Here is a 14,253-nt window from a genome sequence, read left to right on the forward strand (position 1 = left end):
TCCTCTGTACCCCTCTCCTTCAGCGCCCAGCATGCTGCCCTGCACAGGTGATCCTCTCAACTCTTTAGGACTATGATTTCAATCACCGGCCATAAAGATACAATTCAATAATTTTCCTAAAAATGTATGATTCATATTTAATATGCAGCCTTCGGCCGGGCGCGGTGGCTCACACCTGCAATCCCAGCAATTTGGGAGGCCGAGGCGGGTGGATCACAAGGTCAGGAGATCGAGACCATCCAGGCTAACTCGGTGAAACCCCGTCCCTACTAAAAATACAAAAAAATCTAGCCGGGCGAGGTGGCGGGTGCCTGTAGTCCCAACTACTCGGGAGGCTGAGGCAGGAGAATGGCGGGAACCCGGGAGGTGGAGCTTGCAGTGAGCTGAGATCCGGCCACTGCACTCCAGCCTGGGCGACAGAGCGAGACTCCGTCTCAAAAAAAACAAAAAAAACGCAGCCTTCGTGAATAGGCTTTGTGTATTCCTTTCTTCCTGATCTTGTCAGAAATCTTCCCAGGCCATGCATTTCTAGCGAGAGGGTAGGGCTGGCCTTGGTATATCACAGAATTGCTCCAAGCAGGGAGGGAAGGTCCCCGAGCCCTCCTCCGCCACACCCTCGCACTAAGAACAGGCTAAGATCAGGAGAAACACAAATCTTCAGAGCCAGCGAAGTCAAGCCGTCCTCTGGGGCTTCGTCCCACAAGGAGCCTAAAGCAGTTAGACAAGATGCTTAAGGTCACACTGCAGATAAAATACCAATGAATACATCATCTCAAAGCTTAGCAAAAATGCCCCCTAGAAAGTGAACTCTTCGTGGCCTGGAGTGCGGCAGCCCCGCCAGCCTTTCTTACACTCCTGGGGAACAAGCCCCCAGGCTCCCTGCACGGGCCCTGCACCTGGCACACAGCTCTTCCCGCAGCCTTGGTCTGGGATCTGAGGGGATCCAGGGCTCTGAGATAGAGGGGCCCCTGGAGATGATCAACTGAGACATCAACGGTTCTCTAACTCCTCTTCAGTTAAAATCTGGAGAAGTGCGGGGAGCAGGCACTGCTTCGGGGGCCCACGCGCCATCACTGCGGCAGCTCTGACAGAAAGGTACGCTTCACGTTCAGCCCTGTTCTTTCTATCCACAGATCCCAGTCCCACCGAGACCAAGTCCAATGCCCATGCCAGGGCCCAGCTCTCAAATGTGAGTGGCACTGTGTCCCTGGCTTCCCTCCCATGGCCACACCATCACAGGGCCAGGTGTGACAACCGTCCCCGGCCGGCCTCTACCACACCCTCACTCAACGGGTGTCCCCCTGGGCGCTCCCCCAGCACAAATCCTGACCGGTCGCTAAGGGAGGTACAGGGACTCGGGGGCCCAAAGTGTTCCTAGACTGCCAGGGACCTCATAGGCCCGTGACCTACAGATGCCCTCACGAGGGCAAAGCAGCACATCTCAGAGGGAAGCCTGCACAGTGGGGTGCAGGGACTGTCCAATCTGTCCCCTGAGCCGTGACCTGTCAGAAACAGTCCGCTGTCCCACTTGGGGGCTCTCCCGGCAACCTGTAAGGTACTTAGACTTGGACACCCTCCTTGGGGGGCAAGGCCTTGTGTACCCACACACACAGACACCCAAAGGTGGACCACACCTCACGTCCTCCCAAGGCCCAGGGAGTGTCAGCCAGTCCATCTGAGGGACCCTGGCCCTGTCTCCCCATCACCAGGGCCCACAGCTGGGAACCTCCTTGGCCCAGGTCTTCTCACCTCCACCTCCGCCCAGGGCTGTCCCCACTAAGACCTGCTGCTTTCTTTACTCACCTCTGAAAATCAGAGGCTGGGGGTGCTGTGGGGGTGTAGTGCTGAGTGCGGGGAGGACATGGAGACAAGGCTGCAGCCACCAGAAGGAGCATGGACTCTGGGACCAAAACCAAGCCCCGCTCCAATCCGCAGAGCAGCAGCTTCCTGGGGAAACAGCAGTAACGCCTGCTCACAGGCTGCTGTGGTTGGAGATCACAGCACGTCCCCCACATGGTGGGCAGTTTCTTTTTTATTTAACATTCCGGTTCAAGGCCTAGCACGCAGTGGGGCCTCAGTAAGGGACTGGCGAGCAAGAAATGAACACGATGGGAGAAAAAGGTCATCAAAACGCTAACCTGCTAACAACAGAGCTCGTTTTGCTGCATGTTTTTACTATTAAAAAAGAAGTCTTTAATCTGTCCCCAAGAAATGTCATTACCATTCCATTCAAACTCTGGAGCTGGCTAAGGACTCTTGTCTACTTTGGAGCAAGTACAAGGACATTTATTCAGACCGGTCACCCACTATCGATTACCACAGTGCCGCCTGACACCTCTGCACGACCGCTTCCGGGAGGGAGCTGGACGTCTGCGGAGTGGGGAGGCCCAGATTGACTTCTCAGAGAGAAGTCGCATTAATGGGATTTCCAAACCACGGAGGAGCGCAGCCGGGACTGTGGCTCTGCGTCACGCTTTCCCACAGAGTCCAAGGGGATGGTGACCACAGAGCCGCGTGTGCAGCCAGGTGCCGTGCAGCCGCAGTTCACAATCCTCATCACGTAACTTTTCAGAAAGAACAAAGATCTTACGAATCATAAATGTACAGGTCAGGGCCGAAAACGTTATACAAACCACTTTTCTTGCTCCAAGCACAGCTCTGTATTTTGTCCACAAAGAGAGGAGAGACTGCCCCGTGCGAAGGGCCACAGAGGTTGACAGGGGTCCCAAGCACCCACCTGGAGGCTCAGTCTTTCCTGGAGGCGCCCAGACCAGACCTCAGGGCCTTCACATGCCTGTCCAAAGGTGCTGGAGCACGCCAGGCCTGCAGAGGGGAGAAACCGTCTCCTGCACAGCCCTCGAGCCCCAAATATGCTCTGATAAAACACAACGTGATTGATACATGGAGAAAGCAAGCTTAAAGTCGCTAAGGACTTTCCAGACACGTCTTTAAATACAGCTCTAAATCCCCAGGACACCAACTTTACTGCCACTCTGCAGGAGTAGATACACCCCTCTTCCAGCTCCTCCCTGCAAACGTAGCAGCAGCGAGCTGCATCCTGCTGAATATTCTCATTTCGAAATCCCTCCCCAGCTGACAGTGATCTATGCCTACTTCCTGTGGGCGGGCAGGCATGGAAAACTTAGGACCTCAAATCTTAATGGGCTCATGAGAAAGTACGATGTATGGAGAGCAGCTCCTCCTGCTTCAACACGTTAACCCGATCACCAGTTTCACTGCCACCTGATCCACAGAATCCATGCTGTGGCACCTGGGACATTCAGAGAGCCCCAAGGGCTGTTGCCTGGCACATGGGGCAGAGGACCCAGCAGGTGCAGTACTTGGAGCACGCTGTCCACCCTCACCCAGGCTTGGCAAGGGCAAGTGGAGACCCGAGGCAGCCTTTCAAAGGAGCCAGGACAGCAGGTCCAAAGGACTCCTGGGGAAACGCAGGGCTGAGGACACCCAGATGGTGGAGGAAGTGAGTGACCAACCAGTAAATCGTTTACATCCAGCAAAAATCCCTAGCAACAGGAGCCAGAAGGAGGCTCTCAGGAGAGCACAGCACCGGACAGAGGCACAGCAGGAGGGTGCAGGAAAGGGCAGGGCCTGAGACAGACACAGCAATTGGCCCCTACTCTGCCCTAATGGAATGTGGGTGAGCTGAGTGCCAGGCAGCACGGCCTCAGAGATGCCCTTCCAACCCCAGTGCCCAGCTGCCTGGGCTGTTATGAGGACCGATGGTGAAAGGCGGAGCCGTACCCTGCTCAGATAGGCTCCTCCCCAGCACCTGCCCCAGAAAAAATGCAACGTCTGAGCAAGGCACGCAGAGCCTCCCACGTGGCCCCACGTGAGTCTGGCAGCCTTGAACCTGCCCTGGCATCCAAATACTCAGGCGCAGCCACACCCAACTGTACCTCACATAGAGCACACTGTGCCCACCTGACCTTCAGAGCCTTGGAATGCTCTTCCTCCGTGCAACCCACCTCTCACTCATTTCCTGGACACCTGCTCTGTGCCCTATGAATGGACCTTCTTTGCACCCTTCCACCCTCCTTCTGTTCAGCTGCAACTCAGTCCCCAGACCCTGCTCACATGTCTCCCCAGGAAGCCTCCTCCAGCCCCGGGAACATGAACGCACCTCATCTGCCCCACATCCTCGCACACCTGGGCACCTGTATGGCATTCTTCCTGACTGCTGGCCACCGGGTGGGCTGCGAAACTGCAGGTGGCAGGGGCTGCCACCTTAGATAGGGCCCCCACTCGCTCAGTCCCCACAACGGCTTTTCCTGACTACACTTTGTCTCTCACCTGGAGCACTGCAGGTGTGCTGCGCCTCTCCAGCAAGCCCGGGGGCGGCTGCATCCTGGCGCTGACCTTGGGCCCTTCGCCCCGGCCCGCCTGCTGCTCCCCACACCCCTTGCCTGCTCTGTCCTGGCCCAGGCACTCAAGGCAAGAAACATCCTCCTACTAGAACCTACTAGAACCCACCATGCAGCACAGATCTCAATTCAGGACCCCCTGCCATGGCCACCCTGCCTGGGGGCTGGCTCTCGTGGCCTCCCACCATGTGGCCTCATCACCTGAAAGGTGCCTGAGAGATGCTGCTGGTTTGCTGTCAGGATCCCTCTCTGGGAAAAGGGCCCTCGACAGCAGGCCCAGCTTTCCCGTTGCTGTGCCTGAGTGATAAGAACAGGGCCCTGCCCGGAGCAGATACTGATAACTACACGTGGGCTGAGTGATTCGGGGCCCAAGGCGGCCAGGATCAAGCTCTGTCCTGAGAGATATGAGGGACATCTGTGAAGTGCAGGCCCCACCTCCAGCTATCTCCTGACGCACCCTCCCCAGGGATGGCGAGGCTTGCACTGGCCATGCTGAAGAAAATAAAATGAAGACATTTCACCTAAGATACTGAACGAGGATCAGGTGCCATGACAATGCACCAGCGGCAGCAGAACAGGCTGCTTCTGGATCAAAGCTCCCTCTAGGAGACGTGCCTCAAGGCCTGCAGGGGTCTGTGTGGCCCCTCTCAGCAGTGGACAGATGGGGGTCCCATGAGGCAGTCGGCATTCAACACGCTTGGAGGCTCTGGCCCTGACCTCTGCCCCATGCCCCTGGAATGTGGGGCTGTATCTCGGAAATGGCACTGCCAGACCCACAGCGCACAGGAGGAACACAATCAGATAGCTCCTTCTGCATGGAAATCAGAAGGCTGCGACACTGAGTGCCAATGTCCCCGCATCATTTTCATTCTCATTCATTCATATTCTCTCTCTCTCTCTCTGGTACAGGCTGGCAAGGTACTAGTTCCAGAGGCCAGGAGCCATGGCGCGCCCCCACTGCCACAGTGCACTGATGGGGGCTCTGGCCAGGACAGAGATGTGCACTGGCAGTGGCAGCCCTGGCTCCCGGCCTCTGCTCCAGCCATGCATGGCCTGGTAACTGACAGACCAGAACCCTATTCGCATGGTGCCTCAGCAGGGCCCTGGAGCCCGAAGTACCTCACGCAGGGCAGAATATAAGCCACTGTGACATAGGATGAAAGGGAGGGACCCTGGGCAAGGTGCTCACACTCCTAGACTCCCAGTTCCATCTTCTATAAAAACTGGAGAACGATGATAGACTGGCAATAAAGCCCAGAATGTGTACAGCACCACAGCTGACAAAACACCAGTGATAAGGGCTGTGGGGAGACAATCTTGCCTGACGCCTACTCTGTGCTTGGTGCAGGGCCAGGCACTTGCTATAGGTTAGGGAGGGCGAGCAAACCACGGCTCGCTGGTGCCTCGGTAGGCAAGTCTCACGGAGACATGGCCACGCTCGCTGTCCACGTCTGTGGCTGCTTCTGTGCTACAACAGCAGAGAAGTTGTGAAAAAGTCCATATGGCCCGCAAGCCTGAAAATATTTACTATCTAGCCCTTTACAGGAAACGTCTGCCAAGCCTCACTGGAAAAACCGTCCTCAGTCCTAGCAGCAGCCCCTCGAGGCGAGGATCGGGAGCTCAGCTTGCCCAAGGATGCACAGGTAAGCACTGAACTAGGACAGAAACGCCCTCTGTCCGAGCCCAGGACGCCGCACAGAACATGGACCCACCAGGGCTTCGTGAAAGACTCAAATAAACCTTTTCCTGAATGGACCCAGATCTGTTTGGTGAACAGTAGGCAATCTGGAGCCTCCATGTATAGAAGTGTCCTGGCCACAGATTCTCACACTCCAGTCCCTCCGCAGCACCTGCCCTTGGGCGTGAAGTCGGAGGGCGTGCTCTCAGCAGGAGTCCACCGAGTGCGGTGTGAGGCAGCTCTGACCCTCAGGAAAGGAGGCAAATGGGAGAGGAATGACCAGATCCAAAGCTCAGGGAGACAAGCACCATCTTTCATCCCCTGCAATTTACAGCCAGCCCTGTGTGAGGAGCGCGGGTACTGATGATTAAAGATACACTTTGGGATATGGGTGGTGGAAGTGCAATGATTAAAATTCAAGTGGCCTTTTGGATGTCACTAGAAAGGAATTTAATAAATGCCTTAAGCCAAATGAAGTCATCTTGCAATACTTACCTGGCAAAAATAAATGTTCCCTTTTCTTAGGGAAAAAAAAAAACATCAAATCACTAGGGGATAGGAAACGTAAAGTGTGGGGACGTTCGCCCATTTACCAGGGAGTCCCCTCCCCACCTGCACAAGATGTGTGTGAGGAGCTATTCTAAAGCAGCATAAGTACCTGCTTCAGGTGTACACGGGGCCCTGAAGGCAAACAGGATCTCAACCGAGAGGGGGCCTTCACCAAACTGGAAACAAAAATTCCCAGGCCCAGGAGGCCGGCTTCGCTGCTGCTCACTCACCGATCCACAGAGGCCAGGGAGCCTGTACTCAGAGCCCTGAATGTTCCCCAAGAGGAAGTCGTCACTGGAATTTAGAGCAGAGAACCTGGCTTTGCATGTCCTGTCAGAACCTGCTGTTCTTTTTCATTCCACGGCCTACCCCAGCTGCTCCTCTGCTGCTGAGTCACACCCCACACTCAGGCCCCCCATCAAGTCAGCCGCCGCCCTGCACCCTCCCCTCCCCAGCAGCCTCACGCACCCGGGTAAAGGAGGAGACCACCTCTCATATCGTCTTACGCCCAATTTCTGCCTCCAAAGAAAGAAGAAGTAAAAGCTGAAAGGCAGAAACGAAATCCACAGGCAGACAGCCCGGCGCCGCACCCTGGGCCTGGTAGTTAAAGATCGACCCCTGACCTAACTGGTTCTGTTATCTATAGATTACAGACATTGTATAGAAATGTGCTGTGAACATCCCTATCCTGTTTTGTTCTGATGTAATTACCGGTACATGCAGCCCCCAGTCACGTACCCCCTGCTTGTTCAATCACGACCCTCTCACACACACCCCCTTAGAGCTGTGAGCCCTTAAAAGGACAGGAATTGCTCACTCAGGGAGCTCAGCTCTTGAGACAGGAGTCTTGCCGATGCCCCCGGCCGAATAAACCCCTTCCTTTTGTCTGAGGAGTGTGAGGAGTTGTGTCTGCGGCTTGTCCTGCTACGCAGAGATCGCCCACTGTGGGATCGCCCTCCCCAGGCTCCACCCACCCCCCATCTGAGCTTCCCTCTCCCCATTAAAGCCATACTTCTCAGACTTACCAATGCCCTCTGACCCCACCTGCTTGATGCCCCCCTCATCCTGGCTGAATTCAGCTCCACGCACCCCCACACAACTGCTCTCAGCCATGGATGACCACTGCTGACACAGCGTTTGGATCTGTGTCCCCAACAAATCTCATGTTGAATTGTAATCCCAATGCTGGAGGTGGTGATGAGGCGGTCAGACTCTCCCGAGTGGTTTACCACCACCCTCCTCGGCGCCGTTCCCATGGTAGTGAGTGAGCTCTCCTGAGATCGGGTTGTTTAAAAGTCCGTGGCACCTCCCTCACGCCTTCCTCCTGCTCCAGCCATGGAAGACACACCTGCTTCCTCTTCACCTTCTGCCATGATTGCAAGTTTCCTGAGGCCTCCTCAGAAGCTGAGCAGATGCCAGCACCGTGCCTCCTCCACAGCCCCTTTGGAACCATGTGCCAATTTAACCTCTTCTTTACAAAGGACCCAGCCTCAGGTGTTTTTTTGTTTTTGTTTTTTTGTGGTTTTTTTTGAGACGAAGTCTCGCTCTGTCGCCCAGGGTAGAGTGCAGTGGTGCCATCTCGGCTCACTGCAAGCTCCGCCTCCCGGGTTCAGGCCGTTCTCCTGCCTCAGCCTCACAGTAGCTGGGACTACAAGCGCCTGTCACCACGCCCGGCTAATTTTTTTTCTATTTTTTAGTAGAGACGGGGTTTCATCGTGTTGGCCAGGATAGTCTCGATCTCCTGACCTCATGATCCACACGCCTCGGCCTCCCAAAGTGCTGGGATTACGGCGTGAGCCACCGGGCCCGGCCAGGTGTTTCTTTACTGCAGTACAAGAGCAGACACAGCCACACGCTGAGGCCCTGCAACTCTCCTTGCTGATGGGAGTGGGGGCTGCCGTCTCTGCACAAATGACTCACGGCTCCACCTTCCCAGAACCACATTCCCCGGTAGGGCCACGGCTGCCCGGGGAACCTACTCCGCTGAGTTGCTGAAGGCAACAGAGATCTGCTGAGTGGGGTCTGGTTCTAGAGGGTGGGGTGCGTCTTTTCTACTGTCCAAAAATGGGGGCAAAAGGGAAAGTGGCATCCGTGTTTTACAGAGGACCCCAAAACTGGCTCTCACGGGCTGGGGTTCTTCCAGGAGCTGGGACTGCCTCGCCCACCCGTGGCTTCCCCACGGCCACTGCACGCATCCATGAGGGAGCACGCGACCCCTGGGGGAGCAGGGCCATTCTCTTCCATCTGGGCTCTCTCTGCATCATCGGCCTTTCTTCCATGCCTTTTGTCACCCTCATGACAATGCCCCTCATTCGTTTTTTGTTGTTTGTTTGTTTTGTTTTGTTTTTTGAGACGGAGTCTCGCTCTGTCGCCCAGGCTGGAGTGCAGTGGCGTGATCTCAGCTCAATGCAAGCTCCGCCTCCTGGGTTCATGCCATTCTCCTGCCCCAGCCTCTCGAGTAGCTGGGACTACAGGCGCCCACCACCACACCCGGCTAATTTTTTTGTATTTTTAGTAGAGACGGGGTTTCACCGTGTTAGCCAGGATGGTCTCGATCTCCTGACCTCGTGATCCGCCCGCCTCGGCCTCCCAAAGTGCTGGGATTACAGGCTTGAGCCACCGCGCCCGGCCCATTCGTTTTTATAAACTATCTATTTCAGGGCCTGGGACAGTATAGGTGCTTATAAACAACCTTTAACTGACACATGTCCCAAGAGGATTTTAAGCTGCCTTGTAAGGGGTTAAAGAGTAACTGAAACCTGTAATGGCTCAGCTAATAAACACCCCAGTTTAGGGGAGAGTAATCACCCAATTGCTTTCCTATGATTACTATGTATTTTCATTGCCAAAAGATGCAATACAATTTCATGGTTACTTGGCCCTGTAAAATAGAAATACCCCCAATTTTTAAGATATGAAGAGGTTTATAACCAGGGTACTGTCAGTTCAAGAATGAGTCCCTGGTACAAATGAGTCAATTCATGACAAAATTTAATTTCAAGAAAATTAACTCAATAAAGATGCCACAATTGTGCTTAAAGTTTTAATACCTATTAGGAGTTTTAGGGAGGTGGTGCAGAACCGTGGGCAAGCCGATCCATTTTCTGGCTCCTCAAAAATGCGACTGACTTAATAACTAATTTATTCATAATGGGGACAGTATTATAAGGAGCTCTGTGTTTAATGAGGGAGGTCTGGGTCTCAAACAACCTAACCAATCACAAAAATGGAGAGCATTTGCAATTTACAGGATATTAAGTTTTGTTTCCTGTAATATTACAGAGAGCTGATCAATAGCACTAGACTGACAGCTACTTTAACCAAACAGCCCAAGGTAAGGCTTTATGTCCCAGCAAATGCTGCTGGCCAGAAATTCTGTAGCTGCCAAACACTTCGAAGAGCAAAACCCAAGTCGCAGACACGAATGACAGGCTGCTGACTGGTGATAATTTCCGTAGTGAGATCATTAGACCAGACAAGCGGCATGAAGGAAAAGCAAAGTCAAAATACAGGACTTCAGAGTCACAACACTCACACCCACCAAGGGGCACACTGACCAGCAACCGGTGTCAGGAACAAAGCTTTGGGGCATCGTTCTAGAGGACTCATACGAAAACAGGCTCAGAATAAGAGACTGGACAGCACGGAGGCCCAGCAGGCACCCCGTTCTGTGGGAAGAATGCATCTAGCCTGAGGCCCTGTGGGGAGCAGCTGGTCAGAAAGACCCCCAGGCCCTTCCCAGCAGCTCTGGGACCCCCAGCCCTCCCCACCTCCACGGGCAAGGCACCAAAGTTGGGACCCGAAGCAGTGCCTGGGACCGAAGCAGCCTCAGAAAAAGCCTGCCGTCTAGAGCTCCCCTTTCCAGAAACGCCCAGCATCAACCTCCAAGGGCGGCTGCCCCCTGCAAAGCCCGAACACACAGCCCATGAAGGGCTGTGCTCACTGCAGTAGAAAGCCTAGCTCTTGAGGTGCCGGGATGAAAACCAGCCACACGCGTCTGTCTTTCGCACTCTGTAGAGATTTGATTCCCAATCCCACATAATGGTGCCTGCTATTTGTAACCGATGATGAAAGGTTGGCGCAGAAACCCCCCACAGCACCGCCTCTGCTTCAGCAAACATCTCAAACAAAATGAAAAGGTGCTAGAATAAGTGATGGGACACTCAAGGGAACAGAAGTGGCTTGTTCCAGAAAACTCAATCTCCTGAAGAACTGAATTTCATCAGAACTGGTGAAGAGTAGAAAATTTCATAGCACACTGAATCTGTGATTTTTAAAAACTCTTTATTATATGTAACTCAAAATATAGACAAGGTGTGAGTCCCGAGCGTGAGTTTTTTGGCAGATGCAGCTCAAACTCACAGCAGAGTCACCGGCATGCCTGGCATCCTCCTAGCACGCTGCTCAGAATGTAACTTCCCAGCGCGTTCAAGGCTGCTGTCACCGTGCAGGCAGAATGAAACTCAGCCACAAAGAGAATGGCCTGAAGTTCTTTTCCCTGTTTTACATCTCCTCAGATAAAAAGCATGCCAGGAATATACTTTTTATTCTTATTTATTTGTTTTTTCAGATGGAGTCTCACTCTGCCATCCAGGCTGGAGTGCAGTGGTGCAATCTCGGCTCCCTGCAACCTCCGCCTCCCAGGTTCAAGCAATTCTCATGCCTCAGCCTGAGTAGCTAAGAATACAGGCGTGTGCCACCACGCCCAGCTAATTTTTTGTGTTTTTAGTAGAGACGGGGTTTCGCCATGTTGCCCATGATTGGTCTTGAACTCCTGAGCTCAGGCATCCACCCACCTTGGCCTCCCAAAGTGCCAAGATTACAGGCATGAGCCACCGTGCCCGGCCAGGAGTATACTTTTTAAAGACCACATTTCAATGGAGAGAGCATTTTGAGGGCACAATCGAACGCAGCATACAGGCCCAGGGCAGAAGGCGACAGGAAGCGGCCTGGCTCCTGGCACTGCCGTGGCGGAGGGCGGAAGGAGAGCTCACCTGGTAGGTGTCCCACAGGCGGATGGTGCAGCGCAGGGGCACCTCCCTCATCAGCAGGTTGTTCATCCAGCGGAAGGCAAACTGCAGGTATCTCACCTCGTGCTGGTCCAGGTGCCGGTGCACTTGCTCTGCACAAAACAAACACAGGCCCCAAGGCTGTCAGGGGAGCCCTCTGGAGGCACTGGCAGCCAGGTCACTGGTGCCCCCAAGGCCCTGCGCCCGCCCCAGAACCCCACTCCAACAGGGAATCCCAAGCAACAGCCCCTAAGGAGCAAAGAACTAATTCTATTACCGGGAGACTACGGCTCTCTCTTCCTACAGGAAAGCGAAAGCTGATGGTGCTGCTGATGTGATGATTATAATCATGGCCACGTCCGGGCGCGTCACGCCCTAATACCCGGGAAGATGGGGGGAGGGGCCGTGGTCGACACCCACACCGTGAGACTCCACAGATGGACGCTCTTTCCCCGCCCCACACAAGCTCCACAGACCCAGGCTGGTGTCCCGGGGGTGCTTAAAGAGAGAGAGGAGATGAGCTTGCCAGCTCCTCAAGAGGGGCCCAATCTTGTCCAGCGAAATGCTCCACCTAGGCCTGGACCTGACTGTTGAGTGAGCAAGTGGGACATGAGGCCTGCAGGCCAGGTGGAGGGCACCCCTCGAGCCCAGGATGGGGACACCCCTGGAGACAGCTGGGCCTCTGGAAAGAGGCAGGCTTCACCAAGCATTGCTCCCGGAAGCACAGCCCGCGCCAGCCCCAGGAGCTCCCGTCTCATGAAGCTGCAGTGGGCGGCAGATTTGCAGCCTGAGCTCAGACCCTGTGCGCCCTGCCTCACCCCCTGCTGAGTCCCGGAGGTGTCACTCCTGGAGGCAAAATCCCGGCAACCATGGTGTCTATGCTCCTCTTTCCAATGGTCTGTCCATGAAGTCCTACTCTAAAGGGCCTAGAAGAACGGCTGCTGCTTTATAAAAACAAGTAATTATTACTAATTATTGCCCAACTGAGCCGGATAGTGGATCCTTGGTTTTTAAAATGCGGGTGCACCCGAGGGCAGCTGAGAGCCTTCTTTCTGCAGCTCACTTCCTTACCCTACTTCCAAGTTATACCTTCCTTCTCTCCACGCTTACCTGACCCTGGCTTGTCCTGAGAAGTGACCCGGAAACACTTCACAGGGATCGCCATTCCCTCAAAGAAAGTTCTAGAAATGGCATATAAACAAATGCCAGAGAAAAGCTACTGTTCTGTTTACTCGTTTGTTTTACTCAAGGCCCTGGTAACTTGCAATATTTCAGCAACAAGCAAGAAGCAGGGGGAAGAGGAACAGGAGGGTCCATCCTGCAATGCCCTCCACCTGACGGACCAGGAGCTCTGCCAGGACATGCGAGTGCCGGCCTGGACTTCAGGGCCACAGGACCGGGAGCTGCCCTCGCCTAAGGACAGGGGCTGGTTTCCAAGCAGGCGCCACTAGGCTGGCCCTGGAAAAGCATGGGCAGCTCTGGTCCCATGATGGGACCCTGCTGTGATGGGAGCTGGTCCCTTCGCTGTCTCTGTCCTCATTGTCGCCCTCCTCCCCTAAACCACTGCTGTCCTCAGCTGACCGCAGCAAACGTGCTGGGGCAGGGCTCCGGTAGGGCTGGGTGTCGGGGACGCCTGCAGGACGAGGCTGTGGTTCACACTGTGGGATAGACACAGCAACACACGCTCCATTCCAAACACGACAGTGAATAATTATTGTGCTTGGTTAAAAGAGACTTGCGATTATAGTTATTTTCAGATAGCTAATGAATGTTTTTTGGAAGTAGGATTTATTTTATATAGGCCTAGAATCTAGGGGATGAGGAGGATATAGGACATCATATTTGGATTTCATTATGGAAATTATTTTCCTGTGGAAAGATAAGAGAATGTGGCCAGGCACAATAGCTGTAATCCCAGCTCTTTGGGAGGCTGAGGTGGGAAGGTTGCTTGAAGCCAGGAGTTTGAGCTCCACCTGGGCAACAAAGTGAGACCCTGTTTCTACAAAAACATGAAAAACATGGTGGCGTGCACATGTAGTCCCAGCTACTCAGAAGGCTGAGGCAGGAGGATTGCTCGAGTCTAGGAGTTCGAGGCTGCAGTGAGCCGAGATTACGCCACTGCACTCCATCCTGGATGAGACAGGGAGACCCTGTGTTTTTCTCCCATAAAAGAAAAGAAAAGAGAACGGACTGTTGTGTGAGCTATTGGGCTTCCCTTTCATTCCAACAGGACATGAATAATTAACTGTGGAAACTGCACAACTTGGCGGAGCAGAACAGCAAAGGCTCCCCTCTGAGCCCCAGGGACCAGCCTGGGGGGAAGTCACCAGGGAGACTGGACTGCCTTGCCCACGACCCAAAGGAATGCCCTCCAGGAGGCTGCCTGGACCCAGAGGCACCCATGCACACACCCACCACTGTGCGCTGCCTCTGCAGTAACAAACGTGAGCACCAAGGGCTCCAGGCCTGCAGAGAGCAGGTACAAGCAGGCCAGGCAGGACCAGGAGGCAGGCGGGGGTGGGGGTCCCTGGCAGCAGAGCAGCCTGCAGGGCGGCTCCTCCAGATGGCATCTGCTCAGACACTCAGTTGCTACAGCGGGGGGTTGGTCTGCTTTTTGCTTTATGAAGAGGTCTGG

General features: G+C 54.4%; 1 protein-coding gene across 2 annotated transcripts in view; it reads right to left on the reverse strand.

The window, feature by feature from the left end:
• The window catches only part of TBC1D22A (TBC1 domain family member 22A), a 428,246-nt gene that overhangs the window by 120,913 nt on the left and 293,080 nt on the right, over window positions 1-14,253 (reverse strand). For both annotated transcript variants that reach the window (XM_007976122.3, XM_073006581.1), the window contains exon 11: window positions 11,604-11,731. In XM_007976122.3, the coding sequence (XP_007974313.1) occupies window positions 11,604-11,731 (128 nt within the window). The remainder of the gene's footprint in view (window positions 1-11,603; window positions 11,732-14,253) is intronic.

Source organism: Chlorocebus sabaeus, chromosome 19 (genome assembly GCF_047675955.1).
Source record: "Chlorocebus sabaeus isolate Y175 chromosome 19, mChlSab1.0.hap1, whole genome shotgun sequence".
Classification (NCBI taxonomy): Eukaryota; Metazoa; Chordata; class Mammalia; order Primates; family Cercopithecidae; genus Chlorocebus; species Chlorocebus sabaeus.